General features: G+C 40.5%; 1 protein-coding gene across 1 annotated transcript in view; it reads right to left on the minus strand.

Annotated features, from left to right (window-relative positions):
• The window catches only part of COL4A3 (collagen type IV alpha 3 chain), an 88,410-nt gene that overhangs the window by 39,555 nt on the left and 22,458 nt on the right, over positions 1-26,397 (minus strand). Inside the window, exons 2-22 of the mRNA XM_077348833.1 lie at positions 24,517-24,573; positions 20,613-20,702; positions 19,460-19,504; positions 18,618-18,662; positions 18,342-18,404; positions 17,872-17,925; positions 17,526-17,552; positions 16,553-16,630; positions 14,994-15,056; positions 14,618-14,653; positions 14,479-14,520; positions 10,420-10,497; positions 9,538-9,600; positions 8,624-8,680; positions 7,984-8,028; positions 6,950-7,003; positions 4,607-4,648; positions 3,786-3,873; positions 1,962-1,997; positions 829-993; positions 149-241 (exon numbers count right to left, since the gene is read on the minus strand). Of these exons, the coding sequence (XP_077204948.1) occupies positions 149-241; positions 829-993; positions 1,962-1,997; positions 3,786-3,873; positions 4,607-4,648; positions 6,950-7,003; positions 7,984-8,028; positions 8,624-8,680; positions 9,538-9,600; positions 10,420-10,497; positions 14,479-14,520; positions 14,618-14,653; positions 14,994-15,056; positions 16,553-16,630; positions 17,526-17,552; positions 17,872-17,925; positions 18,342-18,404; positions 18,618-18,662; positions 19,460-19,504; positions 20,613-20,702; positions 24,517-24,573 (1,321 nt within the window). The remainder of the gene's footprint in view (positions 1-148; positions 242-828; positions 994-1,961; positions 1,998-3,785; positions 3,874-4,606; positions 4,649-6,949; positions 7,004-7,983; positions 8,029-8,623; positions 8,681-9,537; positions 9,601-10,419; positions 10,498-14,478; positions 14,521-14,617; positions 14,654-14,993; positions 15,057-16,552; positions 16,631-17,525; positions 17,553-17,871; positions 17,926-18,341; positions 18,405-18,617; positions 18,663-19,459; positions 19,505-20,612; positions 20,703-24,516; positions 24,574-26,397) is intronic.

A 26,397-nucleotide genomic window follows, 5' to 3' on the forward strand; every position in this document is an offset into this window, starting at 1 on the left:
ATAGTAACAGTGACCTTGTGACAGTCATTAGTTCACTATCATGTTTGGTTTGGGCTTGGGTTGTGTGCTTGTTTCTCTGTTTAACATCTCTGATTGGTTTCTTCAGTTGTTTAACTTTGGAAAGATATTTGCTTGTGTAATAACTAACCTTTTGCTCCACTTTCTCCTGGAAGTCCTGGAGAACCCACACATCCTGGATTCCCAGCTGGTCCTGGTGGTCCTTCGGTAAAAGTTATTCTACCTGTTTATGGATGAGATAGACAAAAATATAATGTTATGCCTTGCAAGCAGTTATGACGCTACTTTCCATAAAGATCATATGGGCTTAGGGAAGCTCAGTTTTAGGCTGCATTCATGCAATATCCTTGCAATATGGAAGAAAGACAGAAACTAATCCCAAACTATATGTATGAATAACATAGTAATTATCAGATGCTGATATTGTCAGATGTTGATATTAGAAGCAATTCTTAGCATTTTGGGAGCTAAAAGGCATATCAACTGCAGCATTTATTGGTCTGCCATCAAAGTGCTTTTTGATAACTAATGACTAAGTCTGTTCTAAAGCACCACTTGCTTCAATGAGGTGGAGGAAATCCAAGATTGCTTCTTTATTAATATCAGGTGGTGCAGTTTGGAAAATGTCAACATAGTTCCTTTCCTTCAAAATTCAACACACCTGGGGCTTATTTTTTACTATACAGGCCTACACATTGTTCTTTGCTAAGAGTCCAGTTGTGGACAATGCAACAATACCCGAGGTGTACAGATAATCACAAAACCATTCTGACCAAATATATACACAATGATACAACTACATTGCTCTACCTGGTTTTCCTGGAGAACCTAGTGATCCTGCTGAGCCAGGTCTACCTGGAGGTCCAGGAAGTCCTGGTGGTCCAATAGCATTCATGCCATGTTTCCCTCTCTCCCCTTTATTTCCTCTGAGTCCTGAAGCACCTTGTGGACCTCTTGGACCAGGTCTTGAAACACCTAATGCAAAATGTTGTAATTAGACAGTTATTGAAATGATTGCAATAAATTAATATAGTTTACAATTTCTATTATTTGTGCCTATCAATTTTTGCAGCTGTTCAAGAACATCTATTCCAACATTTTAAAAAGTGATTACTGAGCTTCAGGGGGGTACTCCCATGTAGGAATGGGCATGAAAAAGAGCACAAACAAACAAAACAAATGGCCTGGTTCGTGCCCACCCAACCAAGGTATGGGAGAGGCATCTTCCCTAAACATTTCCAGGACATTTATCCAGTTTGGGAGTTCAGTTGGCAACAATTTCAAGCTGACAACATACAGGTGTTCCCCCCTCTCCACTGTCAGGCTAAAATGTATGCCAGGTGCACCTGTGTGCTGGCAGCCTAACATGTCTGGCAGCCATTTTAGCGGCCCATTTTGCTTCTCGCTTGGATGGGGGGACCAAAATGGACTGGCCTGAACCAGGAAGTTCGTTTCAGGGCATTAAGCAAGGTTCAGTTTGGGTGTTTGGTCTGAGAACACCCCAAACCAAAATTTTCTGATTCATGCCCATCCTGACTTTCATGTTAACAAAGTCCCAAGTGTGTGGAGAAAACAAAGTGGGCCAGATAGGGAGCAGCAGGTGGTAGCGAGTCAGTTTATATCCTCTGCCGTTTTCTGTGCAGGACAGGAAAGCCTTCTTAAACATTAGTTTGTTTGTGAATAATGACCATGCACGGAAAAAAAAAAAGCAAGAAGCAGGTTGTGACCAAGAACCTGCAGATAAATGGCAGAACAAGGGGGAAAGTGAAGAGGAAGCGGCTCTATTCCTCTCTCTAATAAGAAAACATACCACAAGCCTGAGAGAAGACAAAACTGGGGGCAAGCAGTCCTCTTTTCCCTCATGAATTCTTGTAAGCAGAATAAAACAGACAAGAATTAACAGAAATACTGGGATATTTAACAATCTTTCCTATAATACATACCTGGTTTGCCAATTGCCCCTGGAGGACCTACCAGGCCTGCAAAAACAAAATATTGACCCTGGATTTATGCTGGTATTGTTTTAGTTTGTTTCACCCATGCTAGCTTTCTATATTTATTGTGCTTATGGGTTGGGCAAATTAATGAATGACAACGATTCACTGTGCAATAATGAAAACTGAAAATACTTGAACACTTTATGTTACTTGCTTTTTAGGCCCTTTGAAAGATTGGATCCACACAAGCACTATGACAGATGGTAGAATGGATGCTACCATTTCCAGCTGTAGATGCATGATCACATTTTTCAGTGTCCCCTTACAAAAAAACCTACCCTGTAAACAAAAACTAACTTGTCTCTAGATCTTTCTCCCGGAAGTGCCATGTGTTTAATTTGCAAGGTATATGTTTGAGATGGAGAGCTATGGCTTGCTTTCCAATAAGGTTAGGGGATGTGATGGCCTCAGGTTATTTCAAGAAAAGACTCTCTGACCAATTCCACACAAGGAGTTTGCCCCCAGAACAGCTTCTTGTTGTTCATGGGTTTTAGCACTGCTTCCACATGGTGTCTGCAGCAACCCAGAGCTCTCAAGTGGCTGGCAAGAATTTTCCCCAGATTTCCTCCAGAATGAGGGAAATAGAAAAATCATAATTTCCCTCTTCTTGCCATGCTGTGATCCGGGGAGCAGATAGGGGCAAGCCTGTATGAAGGGAAAAGTGGGTGACAGTCTTGGTAGCGTTTTGCCTACCCTCCCACCTGTCCTTCTCTCTCCTTTTCCGGATTGAGAATTTATTTTTTCTTAATGGTGCAGTCCGCCTTAATGAGGGAGTGCAAAGCTACGTGCCCTATGTAAAAATAAAATGTTCTCCTCATTGCACACTCTAATTTTGTGACTGGGCAGCCAAAACACATTCCTGTTTGTGTTTTCTGGCGAATGGGTATGAATGGGGCAAGGGTGTGTATGTGATGAAGCAACCCTCTTCCTATCAGCTTGGTGTCCATGCTGTTTGTTTTAAAACTTTACTGTGAACAATCACTCATGGAGGTCCAGTTACCATGGCCAGCCTATCACAAATCTACTTGAACATAAAGAGAGACAATTACACCAAGGATATCAAAAATAGATCTAACGAGGGAATATTTTATTGTTGTGGCATGATTCTGTGGCAATACAGAAATGTACGTTTAAAAAAATTGTTCTAGTGTTGTGGTGTTTCCCCATAAGAACATGGAAGTGCACTTTTGTTTTACAAAAAAAGTCTGGAATCAGTCTCTATCTTGCCCTCATTCCTGTCATCAGCTCTAACTACTCCTAACCCTATATGATATGTTGAAAGATATCTGGAAAATAAAAAGGGAATGAGCATTGTCTACTTCAGTTTTTAGGAAGTTTCATGTGCTGTGGTGGGAAAAGGAACGTGATAAAAAGTGGCTGAGATAGGAGGCTCCTTCTGCATATGGATGTGGCAGGACTCCACTCCTGGGTGTAAATGCTGAGACAACATTCATCTCAAAATTTTATGATGTCACGATTATGATGGTAGTGAAACTGGAGTAAAAACAGGCTATAGACATGAGCACATGACTGAATCACCAACAAGTGAAATCACAAGCCACAAATCCACAAACAGCCTACTTTTCTACTACCTCAGGAATCTAGCAAATGTATGTCTAAGCCTAATAAAGCCTAACTATGAAGCACTGCTGGCCATCCCCATGTCTTCAACAGAAACACATGGGGTAACAAGATTTCCCCTTGTAGATGCTTCTTCCAAGCTCTGGCACAATACAGCTATGTGACTGGAATCTGCTAAGGATTTCTTACCAGGTCTTCCAGGCTGGCCTTTACATCCTGGAGGCCCTCTGTAACCTTTATTTCCTTTTTCACCAGGCATCTCATTGTAATACTCTGTCTTAAAAAAGAGAGAGAGAGAAAAACAGAAGGAAAGGGAGAGAAATAGTAGCAATGAAGAGAAAAGCACAGCTACAGAAACAAGTGCTTGGTACCTCTGAATTGCTATTGTGTGATGGCTTCCCAACATCTTTCAGAATTCTACTTCCTGCATCTCTTGAAACTACATTAATTGCTTCTCATCCATAACTTGTAGACACTGGACTAGAGAGCCAGTTTGGTGTAGTGGTTAGAGAGTGTGGACTTCTAATCTGGCATGCTGGGTTCGATTCTGCACTCCCCCACATGCAGCCAGCTGGGTGACCTTGGGCTCCCCACGGCACTGATAAAACTGTTCTGACCGAGCACTGATATCAGCGCTCTCTCAGCCTCACCCACTCCACAGGGTGTCTGTTGTGGGGAGAGGAATGGGAAGGCGACTATAAGCCACTTTGAGCCTCCTTCGGGTAGGGGAAAGCGGCATATAAGACCCAACTCCTCCTCCTCCTCCTCCTCCTCTTCTATCTTCTTCTTCTTCTTCCTCTTCCTCTTCCATGCATATTAACTCTGCTATCACACAGTTATCTTGTATTTTGCAACCTGAGATTTGAGGCCTGGTCTTGTCTGGACACTGACAGAAGAGTTTCTTTTGAAAGCATTTTAGATGCATATGTCTAAAAATGTTATTAGAACAATAAATATTAGAGGGTAATGTAAGCTGCTATATCATCAAGATAAACATAATTTGCACTTACTGGACCTTGGATTCCTTGACGGCCAGCTTCACCTTTACTCCCCTGTATTAAAAAAACAAACAAAAAAATGTTCAGAGTGAAACAAATCTTAGAAACAAATTGTCACTCTAATGCAATCACAATCAGTAAACTACATTTGATTCCCTTCAGATAAGGATTACAAACACAGGGCTTGTTCATGTTATGGCAAATCAGGGGTTGACATTGTTTCTGAAATCTTTTTTTAAGCGATGAATTGTTTATCAAATCTCATGTATTTGTTAGTTGGCATTTTTAACAAACCTGATAAACCAAATAAAATCAGCTTTCCCAATTTTCTTTAAAAATTAGGGTTCGAAATATCTTTAAAAACAATGATAGTAAATATACTTTTTCCTTTACATTATTCCAAATGCAACCAACACTGTATGTCAGAAAGTAGGGATAAGATTCCACATCAGTGTATCGCTTTGCAGCAAGCTTGTACCACATCGTTTTCAGCAATAATTAAGCTCGGAGTCCCCAGTCTAGTGCTCATGGATGCCACAGTGCCTGCTTCCACCTTTCATGGTTCCCACCAAAAGTTTTAGAATATGGATAGGGCTAGGTAAGGCTCTTGCCCAGCAGGACTTCTGATTGGCCAATGAGGATCCAATTGTCTATGCCGATTAAAATAACATTATTTAACAACTACTACCATAGTGTTGGTTTATTCTCCTTTACCTTTCTTTGTATTTTAAAAAATCTGCCTCTTCTCCCCTGGGTTTCTACTGTGTTTGGCTCTGTCTCCTGCAGCAGCCATTTTGGGGTGGCACCCCCCCCAAAAAAAAAAGATGCCCATGGGTTCAGAAGGTTGGTAACACCTGAATTAGGCAATGCTGATCTGTTAGAAACTCTGGTATTCAAATAAAGGTTTACTAGCACCAAAGCTAGGAGTTCCATCACTGTTGCCATAAAAAGCCTTCACCATAAGGTAATTTATACCTCTATGTTGATTGGCAGCTCACTACATTTCCAGAGTATGACATTCTGTTTCACTGCCTCACATCTCCTCTTGGGGTGGAGGGGATATTGATGGACTAAGTCATTATTTCTCAACTTTTTTTTCTTACCACAGCCCTCTTAGGAGCTCCTCTCGGGTTCCAGGACCCCCTGCAGAAGATTGGCCACCTACACAATGAGCTAGGCTTTAAAAAAGTCCTAAGCTAAGAGTGAGCTAATTATACTCAATGTACCTTGTCTTATATGTACGTGAGACAGATTTTTAGAGCATTCAACCAAGAGAAGTATGTGCACTCATTTGTTTTTCTTGAATGCATTAATTCAAGCACATGCAAATGCGTTAATTCAAGCACAAGCACATCAAGCTCCCTTGATGAAGGCCAAACTTTCTAGCAATTAATGTCATAATGTGACAAAAAGGGTCTTTCATTGGTTCAGTTACTAGAGCCACCCATAAACCCTTTGGGCTCCCTTTCTCATATTTCTCAGACTGTGGCCCCCTTCAAATGTGCCAGAGCCCCCCAGGGCACCATATGGCCCCTGTTGAGAATGACTAGCAATGCAGATCACTGCCTAGGTCGTCCTCCCTACAATATTTGTATTCCCATTCGTTAAACATAGCTACATATCTTTAAACACTATGTCCTTAGTATTGTCCTGATAAAGCCATAATCACAGTGGTTTGGCCCTCCAGGCATAAACATGCATTTGTCTTGGGTACAGAAATCTGCTTCTGTTGTTTCCAATATTCTAGTTTCCTTTTGTTACTGTGTAACTATTCTAGAACAGTTCTTGTCAGAACTTGGAAACTAAGCAGAGTTGGCCATGGTTAGTATTTGGCTGGGACACCACTAAGGAAGGCGGGGTTGCTATGCAGTGGAAGGGAATGGCTTTCCATTCATCTCTTTTGAATGACCTTTGGATGGGGTTGCTATGAGTTGCCTGCAACCTGAAAGCATCTTCTTCCACTGTTCTTGAAGCTCAATTCTCACAGGGACTTCTTTACTCCTACTCTTGTGGCCCTTCTCAGTGACACAGTTCTTGCAACTTGACGACTTTAGAAACAATGAAATGAGAAACCATTCCCTTTCGCAGAACAAGTTAGAATTTATTAGTAAACCTAAGTGACTAACTTTTTGCTGGTGCAATGTTTTCTAAAATTCTTGTTGAAGGTAGATATAAGATTTGGAACATAGAAAAATGAATGTTTTAGTTAGTTAAATACATTATAATATTGTACTAGAAATGTACTCATTGTTAAGCTTTGTATTTCCTTTTGTTTATTTTGGAGTTATTAGATAATGACATGGGCAAACAAGCCAACGATTACAAGAATAACAGTTTGGGTTTTTTTGTTTTTACCTTTAACCCCACTTTTCCAGGCAGTCCTGGCAAACCTTGATCGCCTTTGGCTCCCTGCAGAAATGTAACTGGTTTAATATTAATTTAATATATCACTTTAAAACTTTGTTATGTGACATCCAAGGATTCTGATTTTATCTGAAACAGTATTGAATTAATGTTGCAGTGGACTAGAGCCAGGAGAACCTGAGGTCTGGTGGGGCCTACCTACTCTTCTCCCACTTCCTTGCCGGGCTGGATTCTGGAGATATTTTTTTTTGGGGGGGGGGTTATTTGGGCATGAAATTGGGGTCACTATGAGTAAGCAGGTAGCTGTGAGTTCCTGTACTGTGCAGGAGGTTGGACTAGATGGCACTGGAGGTTCCTTCCAACTCAATGATTCTATGACTATGTCATCAATTTTTTAAAGCAAGGAGACATTCAGAGTTAGAATTCCTCACCCAAAGTCTGAAGTAGTATAGGTAATTCTATTGCTGCCCTACTGAATTATCCTGGGTATCCTGACACTAGCCCTATATACCAGTGCAACATTTCCAAATTCAGTATTGTTTCAGGTAAAATCTGCCATATCATTACATTACACGTTTCCACATCATTCTCCTGCATGTATGAACTACATTTTGGTTTGTGCTCTTCCGCCCTCTATTGCCCCCTTCCCCCAACCTTCTACTGAGACACCACCCAGTGATGATGGGGAACAAGATACAGAATGCCAGTTCATTCACCCAGCATCTGAAGGTCTTTCTAAGCCTTGAACTGTCAATGATCACCACTACACCTTCACGCATTTATTTATTTATTCACTCCTGAGTACTCATTCTAACCTCTTCCATGGTGGTCCTCACAATAACCCTTTGACACAGGCTGGATGGATAGAGTAAGACTGGCCCTAGCATCACCCATTGAGTTTCATGAGGAACAGGCCTTTGAATCTAGGTGTCTCCTAGTCCAGCACTCTAAACATTACACAGCATAGCATCATTACATAACACATAACTGCATAATACAAAACAACAAAAAGATGTTCTGGTTACCCGTAGGCCAGGTGGACCAGGGGTGCCATCCTTCCCAGGCGTACCCTAATTTTAAAAAATTGAATAAGAGGGAAAGGAGAAACACCAAAAATACTAAGCATATGATAGTGCTGAACAAAATAGGAAAATAATGCAGATAGTCCTTCCGATTAACAACATATCATTATAGTAAAGCATGATTTTAAAAAGTTGAATAAATGGGACTGTGTCCAGTTCTAAAAGCATAAGATGATGATTGTGATGACAACAACAGTAGCAGTAAGATTAGAACTCTAAACAACAGGTACATAACAGGAGAAATCAGACCAGCAGAGAGCAGGTATGAGCAATTGCCCGGCATCTGCATCCCAAATTGTTAAGCCAGACTGAAAGAGAAGGGGCATAATGAAAAAATGTATTTGCCTCCCAAAAAGAAGGCAGGGAGTGGGCTAACTTCATCTCAGTATGGAGGGAATTCTACAAGTTATGAATTACCACTAAAAACTAAAAACCTAGCACTACAAGCCTAATGAATACCTATGAACTTTTCCAATATTGCTCTGATAATAAGCGCATTTAAATGTAAGCCTAGCATTTTCTAAGACTAATTGCATTTCTACAACAGTACTGAATAGCTTTAAAAATATAAAAGTTTGCTCACCTCAGAGCCTGAGTCTCCCGTGTCTCCCTTTTCACTCTGAAAATAACCTGGTAAACCCTAAAACAAAGAATCATCTAATCAGTTACATTCTTCTGCATCAAGCGCACTTCTATAATAACATCTTAAAATTGCTATCAGTAATCAAAAGTGCTGTTGCATAAGTTCTCAATGCTTTAGATTCTTGATCTCCCCCCCCCGACAATTTAGAATTTGAATAATTCTGAATTTTGAGTAACAAAACTTTATCCTAATAAAACTTCTCCCAATCCAAATCTGTTGATAGTATCTCATTCTGCATACCATCCTTTTCAGCTGAGATCTATACACTCATTTGTAGTAATACAACTGTCAGAGTCTAACTACGTGTTATATCATGTTCTGCCTGGCTGTGTCTATCAGATACGTGCTTCAATTTTCATGCTCAGAACTCAGTTCCCAGGCAAGTGGGAGCCTGGTTTGTAGGTAGAACATGACACACACACACAGAGGGTTTAAGCATTTCCCCTGTGCCATTTCAATTTGAAACAGTCCCATGGTGCTACTATTTGCCCCATGGAGGAAATTTACTTATACTGATGTAGATTTCTTCAGTGGTGCAAACAGTGGTTCCCAAGGTTTAAGCCTTCATCCTCCATACATCATAGGCCCAATCTAAATAAATCCCCCCCCCAATAACTGGGAGCTGAGTTCCTAGACCTTGCCTGTTCACCATGTTCTGGATGGCACATGTAAATAAGCTGGAGATAAAGCAGTGATCACTAGAGGGAGAAAAACACAAATGGAAGACATCCCCCCACCCCAATACAGATACACAAGTGAGGAAATTACATGTGCAGAAAGGCCCTAAATCCTGGAGTGGACTAGGGCAGTCTAAATAAAGAAACAGAGTTGGTAAAAGCTCCACTCAAACTTACTAATTGTCCTGGTGGTCCAGCAGATCCCTGAGATCCCCTGTCTCCTTTATCTCCTTTTAATTCCTGTTACAAAAATATTAAAATTGGTGGTAATTCAGTGGATCCAAGAAAGGATTGTATACTTATTAAAAACAAAATGGCTGAGGACTAGAACAAGCAAAACACCAACAGTATATTTACTAAAATGGACCCATTTGTATAATATAAAGGCACAACTGCAGCTTACTTCTTATATTTTCACCAACTTTTAAAGAGTTGCCCATTCCCCAGAAGGAGGCCTGTGCTTTATAAGTTTCCCTACTTGTAAAGACCAGTTTGGCATAAGAAGTACTGATTTGGAAACTCACAAGAAAAAGTGAGTAGTGAGGGACAGTGTGGTGTCATAGTTTGAGTAGCAGACTAGGACCTTGAGAAAAGTGGGTTTCAAGCCCTCCTCTGCCATGGAAGCTCATCAAGTGAGCTTGAACCCAAAACAATCTTTCAGCCGAACCTCCCCCACAGAGTCCTTATGAAGTTAAAGTGGAGGAAAAGAGAACAATATGATAAGCTGCTTTGGGTCCCCATCAGGAAAAAGAGTGGGTTATAATAATAATTATAAAAAGCTTGCATGCTAACCTGCTAATTGAAAATTAGAGGGATTACTAGGGACAACTGCTGCTAATCTCAAGAGCCACAGAAGCAATGTTAGTGGTGGGGAATCCTATGCTCCAATAACCCTCATCTTCCAGTTCCTCAGAGCCTTATAACTCTTCCTTCTGATTCCTGCTGTTCTATAGAGCAGGGGTAGTCAACCTGTGGTCTTCCAGAGCTTAGAAAAAGTGTAACTCTGCTCAGGACTGTACTGTTAGCAATAGGTGTAAACAATGCTTATTGTACTACTACCGTTGTATTTTCAGCTCCAGTTAGTGTTACAATGACAGTTCCTGGTGGTCCATGCGGCCCCATTAATCCACTGTCACCCTGTCATTAAAAAGAAAAACTACTGGAGTTAATGAGAACTACTACTGTACATGATTACAGCAGCTATGAAGATATATGTTAAAACAAGTGGAGCTTTAATAAGTTACATATAATAGAAGAATAGAATAAGTACTAAAATATTCCTTTTTGACAAAGCAATAGACAACATGGAAATCAAAGGAGGCTGAAATTAACGTATTTATTGAAAACCTTTAATAGGCTAAAGGAATAGCAGAGCACATCTCTATCTTTCTGTTTCTGAACAACTTAATTGAATTGTTGTGAGGGTAAAATGGAAGAGGGAAAGGGAAAATCACATACAGGAAGGATAAAAGTGTACCAAATAAATAAATAATTATTAGTGTCTCCTGAACCTGTTCCAGAAACCATGTAACTTTGAAATTTTACAATTTACACATTTCCCAGCATTTTAAAAAAATTGCTTTTACTCCCTAAAAGCACCCCCCTTGGAGGCAGGTAGAACCTAATTAAAACTTCCTGTTCAAAATGCTTCTGTAGAATCTTAAATATGGATATTTTAACTATATAAAAATGGTTTGCTTTAAATGAAAATGTTGTCCATGAGCCAAATCTGGCCATAAATGTCTAAACACGACTCCTATAATGTACACAGGAAACTATAATTTTTTAGCACAGAGACTGTTCAACTGACCTGAATCTTTGAGGTGTTCTAATTTCATTAATGCAAATATATAAGAAATGCATTCTTATTTAACTTAAGTAAGGAATGTCCATTGGTCTCAAAATACAGATTCAGAAGCTCCCTTCTTATTATACAGTGGCCAGATGTCTAGGCCTTGGTGTCCTGTGAAGTCACAGATACTTATGATATCAGGACACTCGGGCAGCTGATTTGCAAGACGAGTCAATGGTGCCATTCTAAGCAGAGTTACACTGTAACCCTTCAGTGGATTTATGCTGATCATAGCATGGAAAGAGACTGCTGTGATATTAGATGGTCTGTGCAGAACTTGATTCAGCTTCATTTATACAGAATGGAATTTGATTTATACTAACGCCCGAAGCATGGGCAATAAAAAGGAAGAGCTGGAACTTCTCATGCTGATGGAAAGGTATGATCTAGTAGGCATCACAGAAACTTGGTGGAATGATTCTCATGACTGGAATGTAATGGTGGATGGATATGAACTGTTCAGAAAAAACAGAATAGATCAAAGAGGTGGAGGAGTGGCACTGTATGTGAGGAAAGGGCTTACCTGTCAGGAAATTCTAGTGAAGGAGAGCATATCTACAGTGGAAAGCATCTGGGTGAAAATAAGCGAGGGGAAAACAAACAGTGTGGTGGTTGGTGTCTGCTACCGACCGCCTGACCAACGAGAGGATGTGGATGCTGCACTTTGTGAGCAGCTTGAGAAAATATCCAAACGGCAGGACCTTGTCATCATGGGTGACTTCAATTTCCCAGATGTGTGCTGGGAAACAAACTCTGCGAAGCGTCCTCAGTCATGCAAGTTTCTGACCTGCCTGGCTGACAATTTCATTTATCAAATGGTAGATGAACCCACAAGAGGTTCAGCCATACTGGACTTAATACTGACCAACAGGCAAGAGTTGGTGGATGAGGTGAAGGAGGTGGGGACCCTAGGGGGAAGTGACCATGTCCTCATAGAATTCCTTTTGAGATGGGGAGCCAAGGAAGCTTGTAGCCAGACGCGGATGTTGGATTTTCGTAGGGCAAACTTTAATAAACTCAGAGACATGATGAGTGTCATACCATGGACGAGAATGCTGGAAGGGAAGGGAGCATGTGAAGGGTGGGCGCTACTCAAACAAGAGCTATTGCATGCTCAATCAATGACTATTCCAGAAATACGAAAACACTGCAGGAGCTCTAAGAAGCCTATTTGGATGAACAGAGAACTTCAAGAGGAACTAAGAAAGAAAAGGAAAATGTTCAGGAAATGGAGGGAAGGACAGAGCTCTAAAGAAGAGTACCTACAGGTTACTAGGCACTGTAGATCAATCATCAGAAAGGCCAAAGCTGAGAGTGAGCTAAGATTGGCCAGGGAAGCCCATTGTAACAAGAAAAGATTTTTCAGTTACGTGAGGAGCAAACGTAAAGTAAAGGAGGCAATAGGCCCGCTGTTGGGTGCGGATGGACAAACTCTAACGAAAGATGCAGAGAAAGCAGAAAGGCTTAGTGCCTATTTTACATCTGTTTTTTCCCACAGGTCTAAGTGTTTAGGCACATCTAGAGATGGCTGTAGCCAAAGGATAGTGTCTGGGTGGCAGGTTAACATGGATAGAGAGGTGGTCGAGAGGCATTTAGCTGCACTGGATGAGTTCAAATCCCCTGGTCCAGATGAAATGCACCCGAGAGTACTCAAAGAACTTTCCAGAGAACTTGCACAGCCCTTGTCCATCATCTTCGGAACCTCTTTAAGGACTGGAGATGTCCCGGAGGACTGGAAAAGAGCAAACGTTATTCCGATCTTCAAAAAAGGGAGGAAGGATGACCCGGGAAACTACAGACCAGTGAGTCTGACCTCTGTTGTGGGGAAGATAATGGAGCAGATATTAAAGGGAGCGATCTGCAAACATCTGGAGGACAATTTGGTGATCCAAGGAAGTCAGCATGGATTTGTCTCCAACAGGTCCTGCCAGACCAACCTAGTTTCCTTTTTTGACCAAGTAACAGGTTTGCTGGATCGGGGAAATTTGGTTGATGTCATTTACTTGGATTTTAGTAAAGCTTTTGACAAGGTTCCCCATGATGTTCTGATGGATAAGTTGAAGGACTGCAATCTGGATATTCAGATCGTTAGGTGGATAGGGAATTGGTTAGAGAACCGCACTCAAAGAGTTGTTGTCAATGGTGTTTCATCAGACTGGAGAGAGGTGAGTAGCGGGGTACCTCAGGGTTCGGTGCTCGGCCCGGTACTTTTTAACATATTTATTAATGATCTAGATGAGGGGGTGGAGGGACTACTCATCAAGTTTGCAGATGACACCAAATTGGGAGGACTGGCAAATACTCCGGAAGATAGAGACAGAGTTCAACGAGATCTGAACACAATGGAAAAATGGGCAAATGAGAACAAGATGCAATTTAATAAAGATAAGTGTAAAGTTCTGCATCTGGGTCAGAAAAATGAAAAGCATGCCTACTGGATGGGGGATACGCTTCTAGGTAGCACTGTGTGTGAACGAGACCTTGGGGTACTTGTGGATTGTAAACTAAACATGAGCAGGCAGTGTGATGCAGCGGTAAAAAAGGCAAATGCCATTTTGGGCTGTATCAACAGAGGCATCACATCAAAATCACAAGATGTCATAGTCCCATTGTATACGGCACTGGTCAGACCACACCTGGAGTACTGTGTGCAGTTCTGGAGGCCTCACTTCAAGAAGGACGTAGATAAAATTGAAAGGGTACAGAGGAGAGCGACGAAGATGATCTGGGGCCAAGGGACCAAGCCCTATGAAGATAGGCTGAGGGACTTGGGAATGTTCAGCCTGGAGAAAAGGAGGTTGAGAGGGGACATGATAGCCCTCTTTAAGTATTTGAAAGGTTGTCACTTGGAGGAGGGCAGGATGCTGTTTCTGCTGGCTGCAGAGGAAAGGACACGCAGTAATGGGTTTAAACTTCAAGTACAACGATATAGGCTAGATATCAGGAAAAAGTTTTTCTCAGTCAGAGTCGTTCAGCAGTGGAATAGGCTGCCTAAGGAGGTGGTGAGTGCCCCCTCACTGGAAGTCTTCAAGCAAAGGTTGGATACACACTTTTCTTGGATGCTTTAGGATGCTTAGGGCTAATCCTGCGTTGAGCAGGGGGTTGGACTAGATGGCCTGTATGGCCCCTTCCAACTCTATGATTCTATGATGCTATGATTCTATGATTCTATAAAGTACTGCATGGGGTAGATGCAGCTCTTCTACTTGCAAGCTCTCAGTGGCCAGCAAAACAAAAAGAAATCACATTCATATATTGTTAGTTACCTTTCTACCTTTGGCTCCTATGACTTTAACACCCATGAAGCCCTGCAAAAGAAATATAACTTGTCTTATTTTTTCTCTCTCCAAACCACAGAATAGGGGCAATACAAGATTTGTCATTCATATCAAATTTTAAAAATACCTTGGGCCCTGGTAATCCTGATTTTCCTTGTTCTCCCTAAGAAGCAAATAACAAGCAAAAACATAGATTAAAAGCATTCAGTTCTTTACCCAAACTTTGTGCTACACTTGCAAAACTACATGAAAATGTATTTTTGAAAATATTCATACTGGTAATAAATATAATTTCATAAGAAAATATTTTAAATCAGTTATTGCTAGATTATAGTCTGGGATTTGGGATTTTTTTAGTCTTTTCAGCAATAGCTGACTTTTCAACAGCTATGAAGGCTCATAAACTTGCCATAATAAAACAGGTTTCCAAATATTCCCATTCTGTCATAGAAACTGAATAATCCCAGTCTTTAATTAACAAAAAAACCGGATTGTCTTCTTACTGGATATCCTGGAGGGCCCTCCCTTCCAGCTTCACCTGGTAATCCTCGTGGTCCTGGCTCACCCTTCACACCAAAGCAAGAAATACAAATAAGTATTCAATTTTTACACAATTTTGCAAATACAAAAAAGTGCTTTACTTGAGTGTGCATAGCATATTCCTCCCATTTATTTATATATTTGGGATATAAATTTTTGCTCTTCTTTTTGTCACATACTTCCAAAAGTGATTCATAATATAAGACCATTTACTGAATGCCAAAACAATGGCAAAGAATGTTAACTAGGGAATGGCTAGCACACGACAGAAAATAGCTGCCATGTGTACATTGTTCAACTTGTTTTGCTAGTTCATCAACAAATGGGAAAGATCCATACCCACTCTAGTAGGATTGTTTTGTGCCTAGATCAATATTTTTTGTTTGCTAACATAATATATTTATTCCTGACTAGTATTCAAGCCCGCTGTAATCAAAATACAGTGGGCGCTAGGCAAGGGAGCCCCCGGCAGCCACACGCAGCGCGGCTGGCGGGGTCTCCGTGGCCGGCGGCCTGACGCATCGGAAGCGCTTCGTGCCTCCCAACGCATCAGGCCGTCGGCAAGGGAGCAACTGCGAGCCGCGCTACGCGGGTTTAGGATTGCTTGATCTTTTGTTTTTAATGAAGAGAAACAGAGACACCACGAAACCCAACAGTATCTCTTGGACACAAGAACCAAGTTGGCTAGCAGAAAGACCTATCAATGGATTCTGTCAGACCTTTAAGACTGGCCTATAAATCTCCATCCTTCCGAGGTCGGTAAAATGAGGACCCAGCTTGCTGGGGGGTAAACGGTAATGACTGGGGAAGGCACTGGCAAACCACCCCGTATTGAGTCTGCCATGAAAACGCTGGAGGGCATCACCCCAAGGTTCAGACATGACTCGATGCTTGCACAGGGGATACCTTTACCTTTACCTTATAAATCTCCACATGACCACGGTAGGAAAAGAGCCAGTGGGATATCCAGGCACCATTTTTCCAGTTATTTTTTAAAAGTCATCTAGCTATTGTTCTATTCCTGACTATGGTTAAAGAATCAAGGAGGGGGATGAACCTTGGAATTCCCCCTAGCAGCAACACAGTATGACTTTTTAATACTTTTATTTCAACCTCAACGTGTCTACTCCTCATATCCAAATCAATTTAATTTGCCTTTATTGAAATAAATGGATGTTTCATTTGAACTGTCTGCACAATCCCTGCAGGCCATCCAGCATTGGTAACCTAGGCTTGACTTTGCTGTCCTTGGTGACATGTCTCATCTCTAGAGTCCGTCTGGCACATTTACAGTTGCTCAGAGTCCTGAATAATCAGGAAAATGGACACATTTTGATCTGATGAGGCACCCTAGGGATGCTGGGACACAGACACACACAGGCCATTTCCCAAAGTTTTCAACTTTTTTGTCCCTGCATTCGATCCAAGAAAGCACCCTTGAACTCATCACAATACATTTATTTAGTTTTTAAGGTGTCCCAAGATTATTTTATTAAGTATTATGTTTGGGACAACAGCTTACCTGAGCGCCGGGCATCCCCGGAAGTCCAGAATTACCTTTAGCTCCGTCACCCTCATCATAACCGTTTGCAGGACATCCCTTGTCAATTTAATTAGAAGAAGTGAATTAGTCCAGTGTATTAGGGTGAATGCCCAGATAGTATTAAATAAACCCTGATTACACCTGAAAACATAATATAACATGATGCATTAATGGTGACCGGAGGAGGGGGGGTTAAGAAAGTGTTTTGCAATAAGGACTGGAACAATAGAAATTGAAATTAATAATTTAAAGCAACAATAATTAAACAGAACAGCAGATCCAATAAACTAGTAAGAACATTAATTGTAGGCTTAGTAGCGATACTACGTATGTTTAACCACAAAGGTCATTCAAAAGGCTCTAAAAATAAAATTGGCTTAGCTTGCTTGCTGCCTAACAATAGCAGATTTGGAGTGAACTCAGAAGGAATCTCAACAACCTTGGTGCCAGTGCAAGGGGGTCCTGCAGCAGTACACCAAGGGAGATCTCCAAGGAAGATCTTACTAAAGGTTTGAAATCAGTCCTTTAATATACGTTTGGGGCTTCACAGGTTACAACTGGCACTTTCATTCGGACCTAAAAAGCATCTGCAAGTGGAAGACAATCAACCCAAATGTCTACTTGGAGCACCACATTGTCAAACAGAAGTTATATGAGAGAAGGTGACAGGTGTGGCTGTACTCATCACCATCTCTTTGACTTTGTGTCAGTGCCTTCTGGGTCTTGGGAACTTTGAAGAGATGCTGTTTGTGAAGCCTATCCTGGAACCCGGAACGGAAGGGATCTAGACCCACTCATTTCCTCCTCCAGTCCAGGGAGGCATCAGATGAAGGTGCTTCTCCAGCAAAAGGCTTGAACCAGCTCTGATGCTCCAAATGGCCTGCCCTGGTTGGAAGAACCCCATCAGCCTTGTTCTGAATCATTCTGAACTTTTACCAGTTTACAAACTTACCCTCTCTCCTTTGATGCCTTTAGGACCCTAGGAAACAAATAATAAAATAAAATAAAACACAATGCACTAATGTAAATGTATAAAATTTAATAGCAATAACTTAAGAAGGCAGCTTTAAGGTAGAGTGTGTTATAGAGTAGGAAGTGTTCAAAACTACAAAGTACTTGTGTTATGGAAAGTTACAAAAATGTTGGCACAGAGTAGCAGATCTCATTCTTAAGACTGAAGTGGTGCAAATAAAGAATCATTTGACAATCTGAAACACAATCCCTAGCCTTTTCCTCTTTTTGAAGCTAGGTGATAAGAAATCATAATCAGGACCACACTGTTGAATATTGAAACTTACTGGTAATCCCGGAGGTCCTCCTGGCCCTGAAAGCCCTGGGAATCCTTGCTCACCCTGGGAAATAAAGAGGCAACAAATGGCGGAGAAAAGAAAAGGAGTAATAGGCCCTTTGAAATTCCTGACTCACATAAACTCCATCTTTGGTTTTTACAGGCTCTGGTGCTGGCATGTCACAGGTTGATATATTAGCAACCATGCAGGTTACCTGAAGGCCACTAAGTGACTGGTTTTGTTCTAGAGTTGCCAGCTCAGGGTTTGGAAATACTGGGAGACTTTGGGGGTGGAGCCTGCAGAGGACAGGGTTTGGGGAGGTGAGGTACTTCAATGGGGTATAATACCATACAGTCCACCTTCTAAGTGGCCATTTTCTCCATGGGAACTGGTCTCTGTTGCCTGGAGATGAGCTGTAATTCTGGAGAAACTCCAGTTCCCACTGGGGGGGGGGGCTGACATCCCTATTTTGTTCCTACCTTGGTTCCATTACATCCTGGTATTCCTGGCCATCCTGGCAGACCAGCATTTCCTGGTTCACCCTAAAAGCAGTTACAACATTGCCAAATTGATTATTACTGCAAATTTAGAATGCACAAATTAAAACTTTGATTATTAACAAAACTACATGCCGCTTGACCAACAAAACACTGGTATCAATAACTTTTTAAAAGTTTTATAAAATTAACAAAGATAAGTTAGTTGAGATAAGAAATACATTACAGATTTATTAAACAAAGTTTTATTTTACTCACTGGAAGACCTGGAGGCCCTGAATAGCCAGGTATTCCTGATATTCCCTAACATTAAGAAAGAACAGGAAAAAAGAACAGTCACGTTGTTGTCCTTAAAGAAAACAATTTCCAATACTCTAAAATAAAACATTTTTTTGAACTGAAGACAGAGTACTTAGACACAACTCTTTTTGGGATTGCACTGTCAGTTGTTCAAGGTTCCAAAGCACATTGTTTGCAATTCAACTGAGAGAGCAAGACATTCTTACACCGATAGCAAATGTACAAACCATGAAAACTCACATCTCAATAACTTACTAAATGCATATCCAGTTCAGATTCAAGACACTGTTCAAGCAAGTTTACATTTTTATTTATATCATTGAAATCCCCTAGGCACATGTAAAAACATCACATCATAAATTAATTGAAGGAGATCCCAAAATGAGTCTGAATAAGCTCTACGAGCAATGCCTATTAAGAGCAGCCATAGGGTAAGGGGTGGGAAAATTAGCATTCCTAAACCACTGAGTATCTACTGAATCTTGAAGGGGAAGATTTTACTTATTTATTTGATTTTATGCTGCCTCTCTCAGTGATTACCATCTTGGGGTGGTGAACAACATGACCAGCATTAAGTACAATAAAATTCATAAACAATAAATTGACAGTTAAAAACAATTCGTTGAGGAACATAGCTTTTCAGCAGCCAGGAACTAATTATAATCAGCTTCAGGGCCACTCCATAATTTGGAAGGGGAGGGAAAAGGAGGAGTGGGAGGATCAGATTTATAAATTGTTTTCCCCACCTGCAATTTGGGCCCCCAATATTTTGTTAGCATATTATTAAGGAAAATACCAACCCTTGAGCCTTTGGACCCAGGAAAGCCTACTGGCCCTGGAAAACCCTGGGAAGCAAAAGAAGAACTGCAGTTAGCAAGAGGTTCAAGGAGGCGATTTCTTTCTTCTTCTGTGGTCCTGTTACTGTTGCAGTCTAGTGGCTAATGAAGTCAAAATTCACTGACATGTTGGCTTTCCAAAATACATACTTTCTTTTTAGAAAGACAAACAACAGGTATAACAAGAATACAAACAAATATGAGTGACAAAGAAAACAGTTTTTTCCAATAAAGATCCAAACCAAAAATCTGACACCCATCCACTTGGACTAAAATATAGCAACAGAAAAGAAAGAAAAATAAACACCTCCTTGATAGAATAAAGTTTTTAAAAACAAGGTAAGTGGCAGCTCATATTTTCAACTATTGAAATAGCTTTCTAATTAATCTCATTCAATTCTAATTTATTTAATCTCATATGTTGAACCGCTGAATATTTAATTAATTCATAGGTCAGCTGTTCAAAATCTGGGTTCTGAAATATTTGTTGATTTATTAACTGAATCATTTGTGAGACTACAATTCTTGCTGCCATTTTCCATGAGGTAATAGCCACTGGGGAGGGAGAAATGCCAGATGTGTTGGTGAATGAACCCTATGAGTCTGAGAGGCAATTTAATCCTAAAGGTAAAGGGTATTCCCTGTGCAAGCACCAGGTCATGTCTGACCCTTGGGGTAACGCTCTCTCCTACAAAGTTACAAAATTTAGATTTCACGTTAATAGACTACTCAGTACAAAAGAAAAAATGGATCCCATAAGCATGTCTAATTTTTTTCTGGGAAAGTTAAGTTTAATCTGTTGGAATCAAGTGGACTTTAAAATGCTTAATTTGTGCTGTATTGTGTCTAGATTTAACTAATTCCTGGACCACCACTGAATAAACAATGTTGCTGTTGTTAAATAACAAATAGAATTAGAAAATGGACAATCAAATCATATTCAAGTTTTGTGAGTCTGACAGAGGATCAAAGGTCCATTTGTTCAATTTACATTCAACTACAAGTTTAGAATTTGTTACTTTTTCAATTAAGTTACCGTGAGTTCGTTGTCTCACACGCACAATTGAAAACACACACTGAGTAACACACACAAACATAGATCTTAAGTTGTAAGTACCTTAGGTCCTTGTGGGCCTGGGGGGCCTTCTGGCCCAGGGAAACCCGTGTGACCAGGTGGACCAGGAAAACCAGGAAAGCCCTTTTCACCCTGTAAAAAGCAATTTGCCTTTATATACATTAATGCCACTTTGTCTGTTTTGTATTTTGGAGTAGAAAGCGGGTAAAACAGTTTCCTGGAAAAAGTGCTGCTATTTCTGTTAACAGTGTACTGCCTTAGTTGTGACGTGGGTGGGAAGAGGATAGCAAGAGGATGCCCAACAGTCAGTTTGTATGGACTGCAGGTGAAATATGTGTGCTGGAGTCCTATCAACCTGTCTTCAGAACTGTCAACTGGATATACCTTTAGATGTGATTTTGCCAAAAATAAAGATTTCAGAATTAAACCACAATTAGTTTACCCAGGCCAACTGCAAAACCCAAAGTCTAACATAGAATACAAACAGTACAAACAACACTGCTGATATCCTTCTTTAGATATTGTAAATGGTCTGGAATTCTAATTCCACTGAGAAACACTTAACATCACAACTGTTATAAAGCTATCTTGCATATATTGAAATGGCTATATGAGAACTTCACAGAGTGTCCAGCTTTCAATGTAACACACATTTATGGGGCTATACACTATATATAACCTATCACTTTCAGCAGCTTTGATATGGCATGATAAATGTGGCCTAAACCTACATTCTCAATATGCACATCTGCGTATGAAGAGTCATAGTTCTTTCAACTGTTGCCAGAAAACTCCTGAAATATAATAGCGCTAGTGGCATTAAAACAGCAACACATCAGAAGGGTATCTATGGAGCACCAACTGCTAGAATATATTTCTGTATGTGATCATATAATGGCCATTCTCCTGTACGAATTGACTGTCAAATTATAGGAAAATATAGTAAATCTTGAAAAAGGTAAATTCACTAGAATAAGGATTGCAGTCATTCTGTTTCTTTCATTCTAGAAATGCATGAAGTTACTCCAAGGTGCTAACTCCAGCCTGGAAAATTCCTGGGGACCTGAGTGCAATGTCTGGTGGGATCTCTGGGGAAAAAGCAGCTCAGTAGGGATATGATGTAATAGAAGCCACCCTCCACATTTCCTTCAGGGAGACTGATTCTGTAGTCTGGAGATCAGCTGTAAATCTAGGACAATGTTAGTCCCCTTGAGATTGGTAACCCTAGTTGCTCCTGAGATCAGTTGATGTGGTTTCCTGTCTGTCTTCCTCCAGGGAGATCTGGAGAGTAAGTGGAGACAGTTATCTCATTTTTACTCCCAGGACAATCCTGTTCAACATGCTGAGTTGAGAAATGCTAGTTTTGAATGGTTTGTCAATACTTGTGGCCAGGGAATGGGTGCAGGCTGGAATTCAAGCTGGGTTTCAATGCATGTGAAGCTTACACTTCAACAAAGCAACAGTACAGAGGGCCCAGGCCAGAGATGGCGGCTTTATACCAGCTAAGTGGGATGGGAAAAGTACAGCTGGTAATGTGCTTTGAAACTCACTAGCAACCTTAGGGCAAACATTTTCTTATGACCTACTTCACAGGGCTGTTGAGAGGATACACTGAAAGAGAATAATAATGAATGATGTCCTAAGCTCCTTGAAGGAAGGGCATGATAAAAAGAAGCTAAATAAATATTGATGCTTTGTGTTAGTGGATCCCTCCTTGCCTAGAAGCTAACGTGTAAGCTCAGGCCTTCTGAGGTATAGCTGAAATCAAGCTATGCAGTTCTCTCCATTTATTCCGGAGGCAAAGATGCCGAGGCCTTGCTACTAAAATACCAGATTTAAGAATCCTTTATATTGTTATCTTGACTCAAGAATTATTCTTGGGATTAAGCAAGACAAAGCAAGTGATTTTAAACATATTATTCTTGACCGGTTTGTTTGGCTCTGAAGTCAAAGTATGTTTTCAGTGAATTGTGAATTTTAGTTAGCTCTGTCCACCGAAATAATGATGGTGAAATGGATTACATTTTTAATATCAAGTCAAAATAAAGCATCTCTTCTTATTCTAGTTTCTCATCCTTCATACCTAGCTGGAGTCTGAAATTATTTCCTGGTTTCCATTTTTTTTAAAGAATTCTAAGACTCAGCTAGGCTAGCTGTCTGATTTCTCAAAACCAGTAACATTTTGTGCTGCATGTATTTATTTAAAAGTTTATATTGTGCCTTACATTCAGAAGCAATTATGAAATTATTATAATAATGGAAACACATAATTAAAATATTAATACATAGTTATTTCTCAGAATGAAAACCTAACAATTGAATGTGTTTGAAAAAAAATTGTTTCAAAATTATTTTTAAAAACTGGTAATTGTAATACAGTATTAGAAACCATAGTGATGGTATAAACCAGAGGAATTTTTTCAGGGTCTGTAAAATAATAACCTTATTAGGACCACAATACAATATGTGAACACAGACTAGTCCTAATAAAGGCATTGTTTTACGAAGCCTGTGATTGCTTTTCATAATTACGAAGCCTGTGATTGCTTTTCACAGTCAGAGTAGTTCAGCAGTGGAATAGGCTGCCTAAGGAGGTGGTAAGCTCCCCCTCACTGGCAGTCTTCAAGCAAAGGTTGGATACACACTTTTCTTGGATGCTTTAGGATGCTTAGGGCTGATCCTGCGTTGAGCAGGGGGTTGGACTAGATGGCCTGTATGACCCCTTCCAACTCTATGATTCTATGATTCTATAATAAACAAACCTACCAGATTTTAATTTTTCCCTGCCCAATATTATGCTATTCCAGCATCTGCCACTGGAGGGGGTACAGTACCATAAATTTGTTAGCCCTTATAATTTCATAGAGGCATGCATGGATTTAAAAGAATAGCTGTGCATTCTGGTGCCTTTCATATACACCTAGGTATACATGGGACCACCTTCTAATACCCTATAAGCAGATGTTTCAGACTAGATGCTCAATGAAAGCAGTTTCTGACATATCATGCCCCCCTGGAATCCCTACTCCTTCATTTCCCCCTAGAATTCATTCTCTCCGATTTACAGCAAACCAAGTTTGAAAATACTCTTCCAAAGTTCATTTTTAACGGGCAGATCAGTTCAGAAAGGTGTAGAAGAAGTATTCTATTGCAAGTGCAATTTATTTTAATTATTGCAGGGATGTTTTATTCACTGCAATTGAAAAATAAAGCTTTATTTACAAAATCTACTACAAAAGTGATCTAATTTGTCTACCACACTGCACATCTGACGATACAAATTAGATGCTTAATTAGACACAATCTAATGGCTGCTTTGCAGGATGGGCTCTACGGCATTGCACCTCGCTGACACTTTTCCTCTCCCCTAATTCTGCTCTCACCAGACCCCAAATCTACAGGAATTTTCAAACTCATCACTGGGAACTCTAGATGTATTCAAGAATATCTATAATGTCCAACAAGGAAATATTAAAATGGTGACACTGGTGAATCTGTTCTTATGCAGTTCAACTGGGTACTTTTCTAAGATCTAACATATATCTATAACTTTAGGATAAATAATAAAATCAGAGTACAGTAGCACCTTTATGACCAACAAAGATTTATTCAGGGTGTGAGTTTTGAGCTTTTGAAAGCTCACGCCCTGAATAAATCTTTTTTGGTCTTAAAGGTGCTACTGGACTCTGATTTTATTATGCTGCTTTGGACCAACGCAGCTACCCATTTGAATCTATCCTTTGGGGATGACAGATGTCACAGTCAGATCACGCTCACATCCTTTATAGCAGGGGTAGTCAACCTGTGGTCCTCCAGATGTTCATGAACTACAATTCCCATGAGCCCCTGCCAGCGTTTGCGTTTGCTGGCAGGGGCTCATGGGAATTGTAGTTCATGAACATCTGGAGGACCACAGGTTGACTACCCCTGCTTTATAGACTCTTACCTTACTGCCTTTTGTTCCATCGCAATAGCAGTGGCTTTCCGAGTTACAGACACAGTTCTGAAAAGAAGAAAATACAATATTTGTAAGAAACATCGTTTATTGTATCCCTCTCATTTAAAATGTTTTGATGACATTTTTAAACTGGTTACTTCATTACAAACATCGCTACTGTTACCTATAGAACTAACAGGTTTTCAATATGCATATGCATTGCACAATCAATATGGACTACTGAATAATAACATGTACGCACAATGCAGTATGAATTATGTGTAGCAGTGAACACAAACAAGCACACCTAACACATTTTGTCTACAGAGTCTCTGCAGTAAGGTGAAAGTGAATCCTGACAATATTAATTTTGAAGGCCAAGGCCCTGAAAAACATACCCTTCACATTTGATGGGGCCCAATGGTTTCTCACTGAGTTGATTGGCAACTTTATGGTTGGAGAAGCATCAGCAAAAATTTTGTTCTACCAACTACACTTATCTTGAAAGATAACCCCAGTTCGACTTGGCTGATTGGGCCACATGGATCCAATCTATGCTTAACTCGCAGAACTCTCTCAGCCCACCTACCTCATAAGGTGGAAAGAAGGCTGCTTTGAGGCTCCTTAGGGCAGGGGTAGTCAACCTGTGGTCCTCCAGATGTCCATGGACTACAATTCCCATGAGCCCCTGCCAGCGTTTGCTGGCAGGGGCTCATGGGAATTGTAGTCCATGGACATCTGGAGGACCACAGGTTGACTACCCCTGCCTTAGGGTAAAGAAAAGTAAAGTATAAAAACCAACTCTTCTTCTTCTTGAGGCTAGCCTTAAAGATAATTCAGAAACTCTCATTGATACAAAACATCATGGCCCAGTTACTATTGGATGTCACATGGAATCTCCATTTCTCTCCCACTCTGCAGATACTTCATTGGCTACCAATCAGGCGCTGGTCTCAATTCAAGGTTTTAACTATCTCCTACAAAGCCCTTCATGACACTGAACCCATGTATCTGCAGGGCTACCTCTCCTGCCATCATCCAGCGTGACTGCTTCACTCATCCTTGCAAACCCTTCTGAAGGTGCAAATAGATGGAACTGGCAGCTGCCCATTCATGAATATGCACTGTGGAAGTTCCCACATTATGGAATAGTCTGCCTGAGGCTATTAGGAAGGCCCCTACATACCTATCTTTTCTCAAAATATACAGAAGAGAATTGTTCAGGAGGAAATTCTTGCAGGGGAGCAGAGATATGAGCTCTGATGTAATAGATCAGATGAAGAGGTGACCTCTGCTAAGGATGACCTTTCCCCCTTCCAATTCAATTCCAGCGCAACTTTGGCATGTTGTTTTATTAGGAACCTTTATTAGGATTCAAATAGTGTTACACCACCAATGTTATATTTTGTAATCAGCTTATCAATTGCCTGAATAGTTCTGTCATACCAGTAATCTCCCTTGAGTCCCAGTGAAGACAGAATATAAAATAAAATACGTAATTCCTGGACATAGCGAAGAGGAAACAACCAGAAGTAGGCACAGATAAACAGAGTAAATGGACAGAAAGTGGAGCAGCATCATGAGAGAGAATCAGTCCACAAAAAAATAAGAGATGGGATATTTGTGCGTGAGGTAAATAACAACGGCAATTGTATGTAAGTCTTACAGACAGCAGCATGCATGGAAAACCGAGAAACAAGAAAGATGACAAAAGGTGTGGAAGATGAAGAGAAGGGCAACATTTAAGAGTATACAATGTTGGGTGGATGGTGAGAAAAATAATTTCTCTCACAGCTCGTTGATTGTGTGTTGACATTTACCAGCCAAAACGTTGGCTGCAGGCCTCCAATCTTATGCACGGTACAGGATTGTTGGAACATAGCTTGGGAT

The sequence above is a fragment of the Paroedura picta genome, chromosome 8 (genome assembly GCF_049243985.1).
Source record: "Paroedura picta isolate Pp20150507F chromosome 8, Ppicta_v3.0, whole genome shotgun sequence".
In the NCBI taxonomy this organism is placed as follows: domain Eukaryota; kingdom Metazoa; phylum Chordata; class Lepidosauria; order Squamata; family Gekkonidae; genus Paroedura; species Paroedura picta.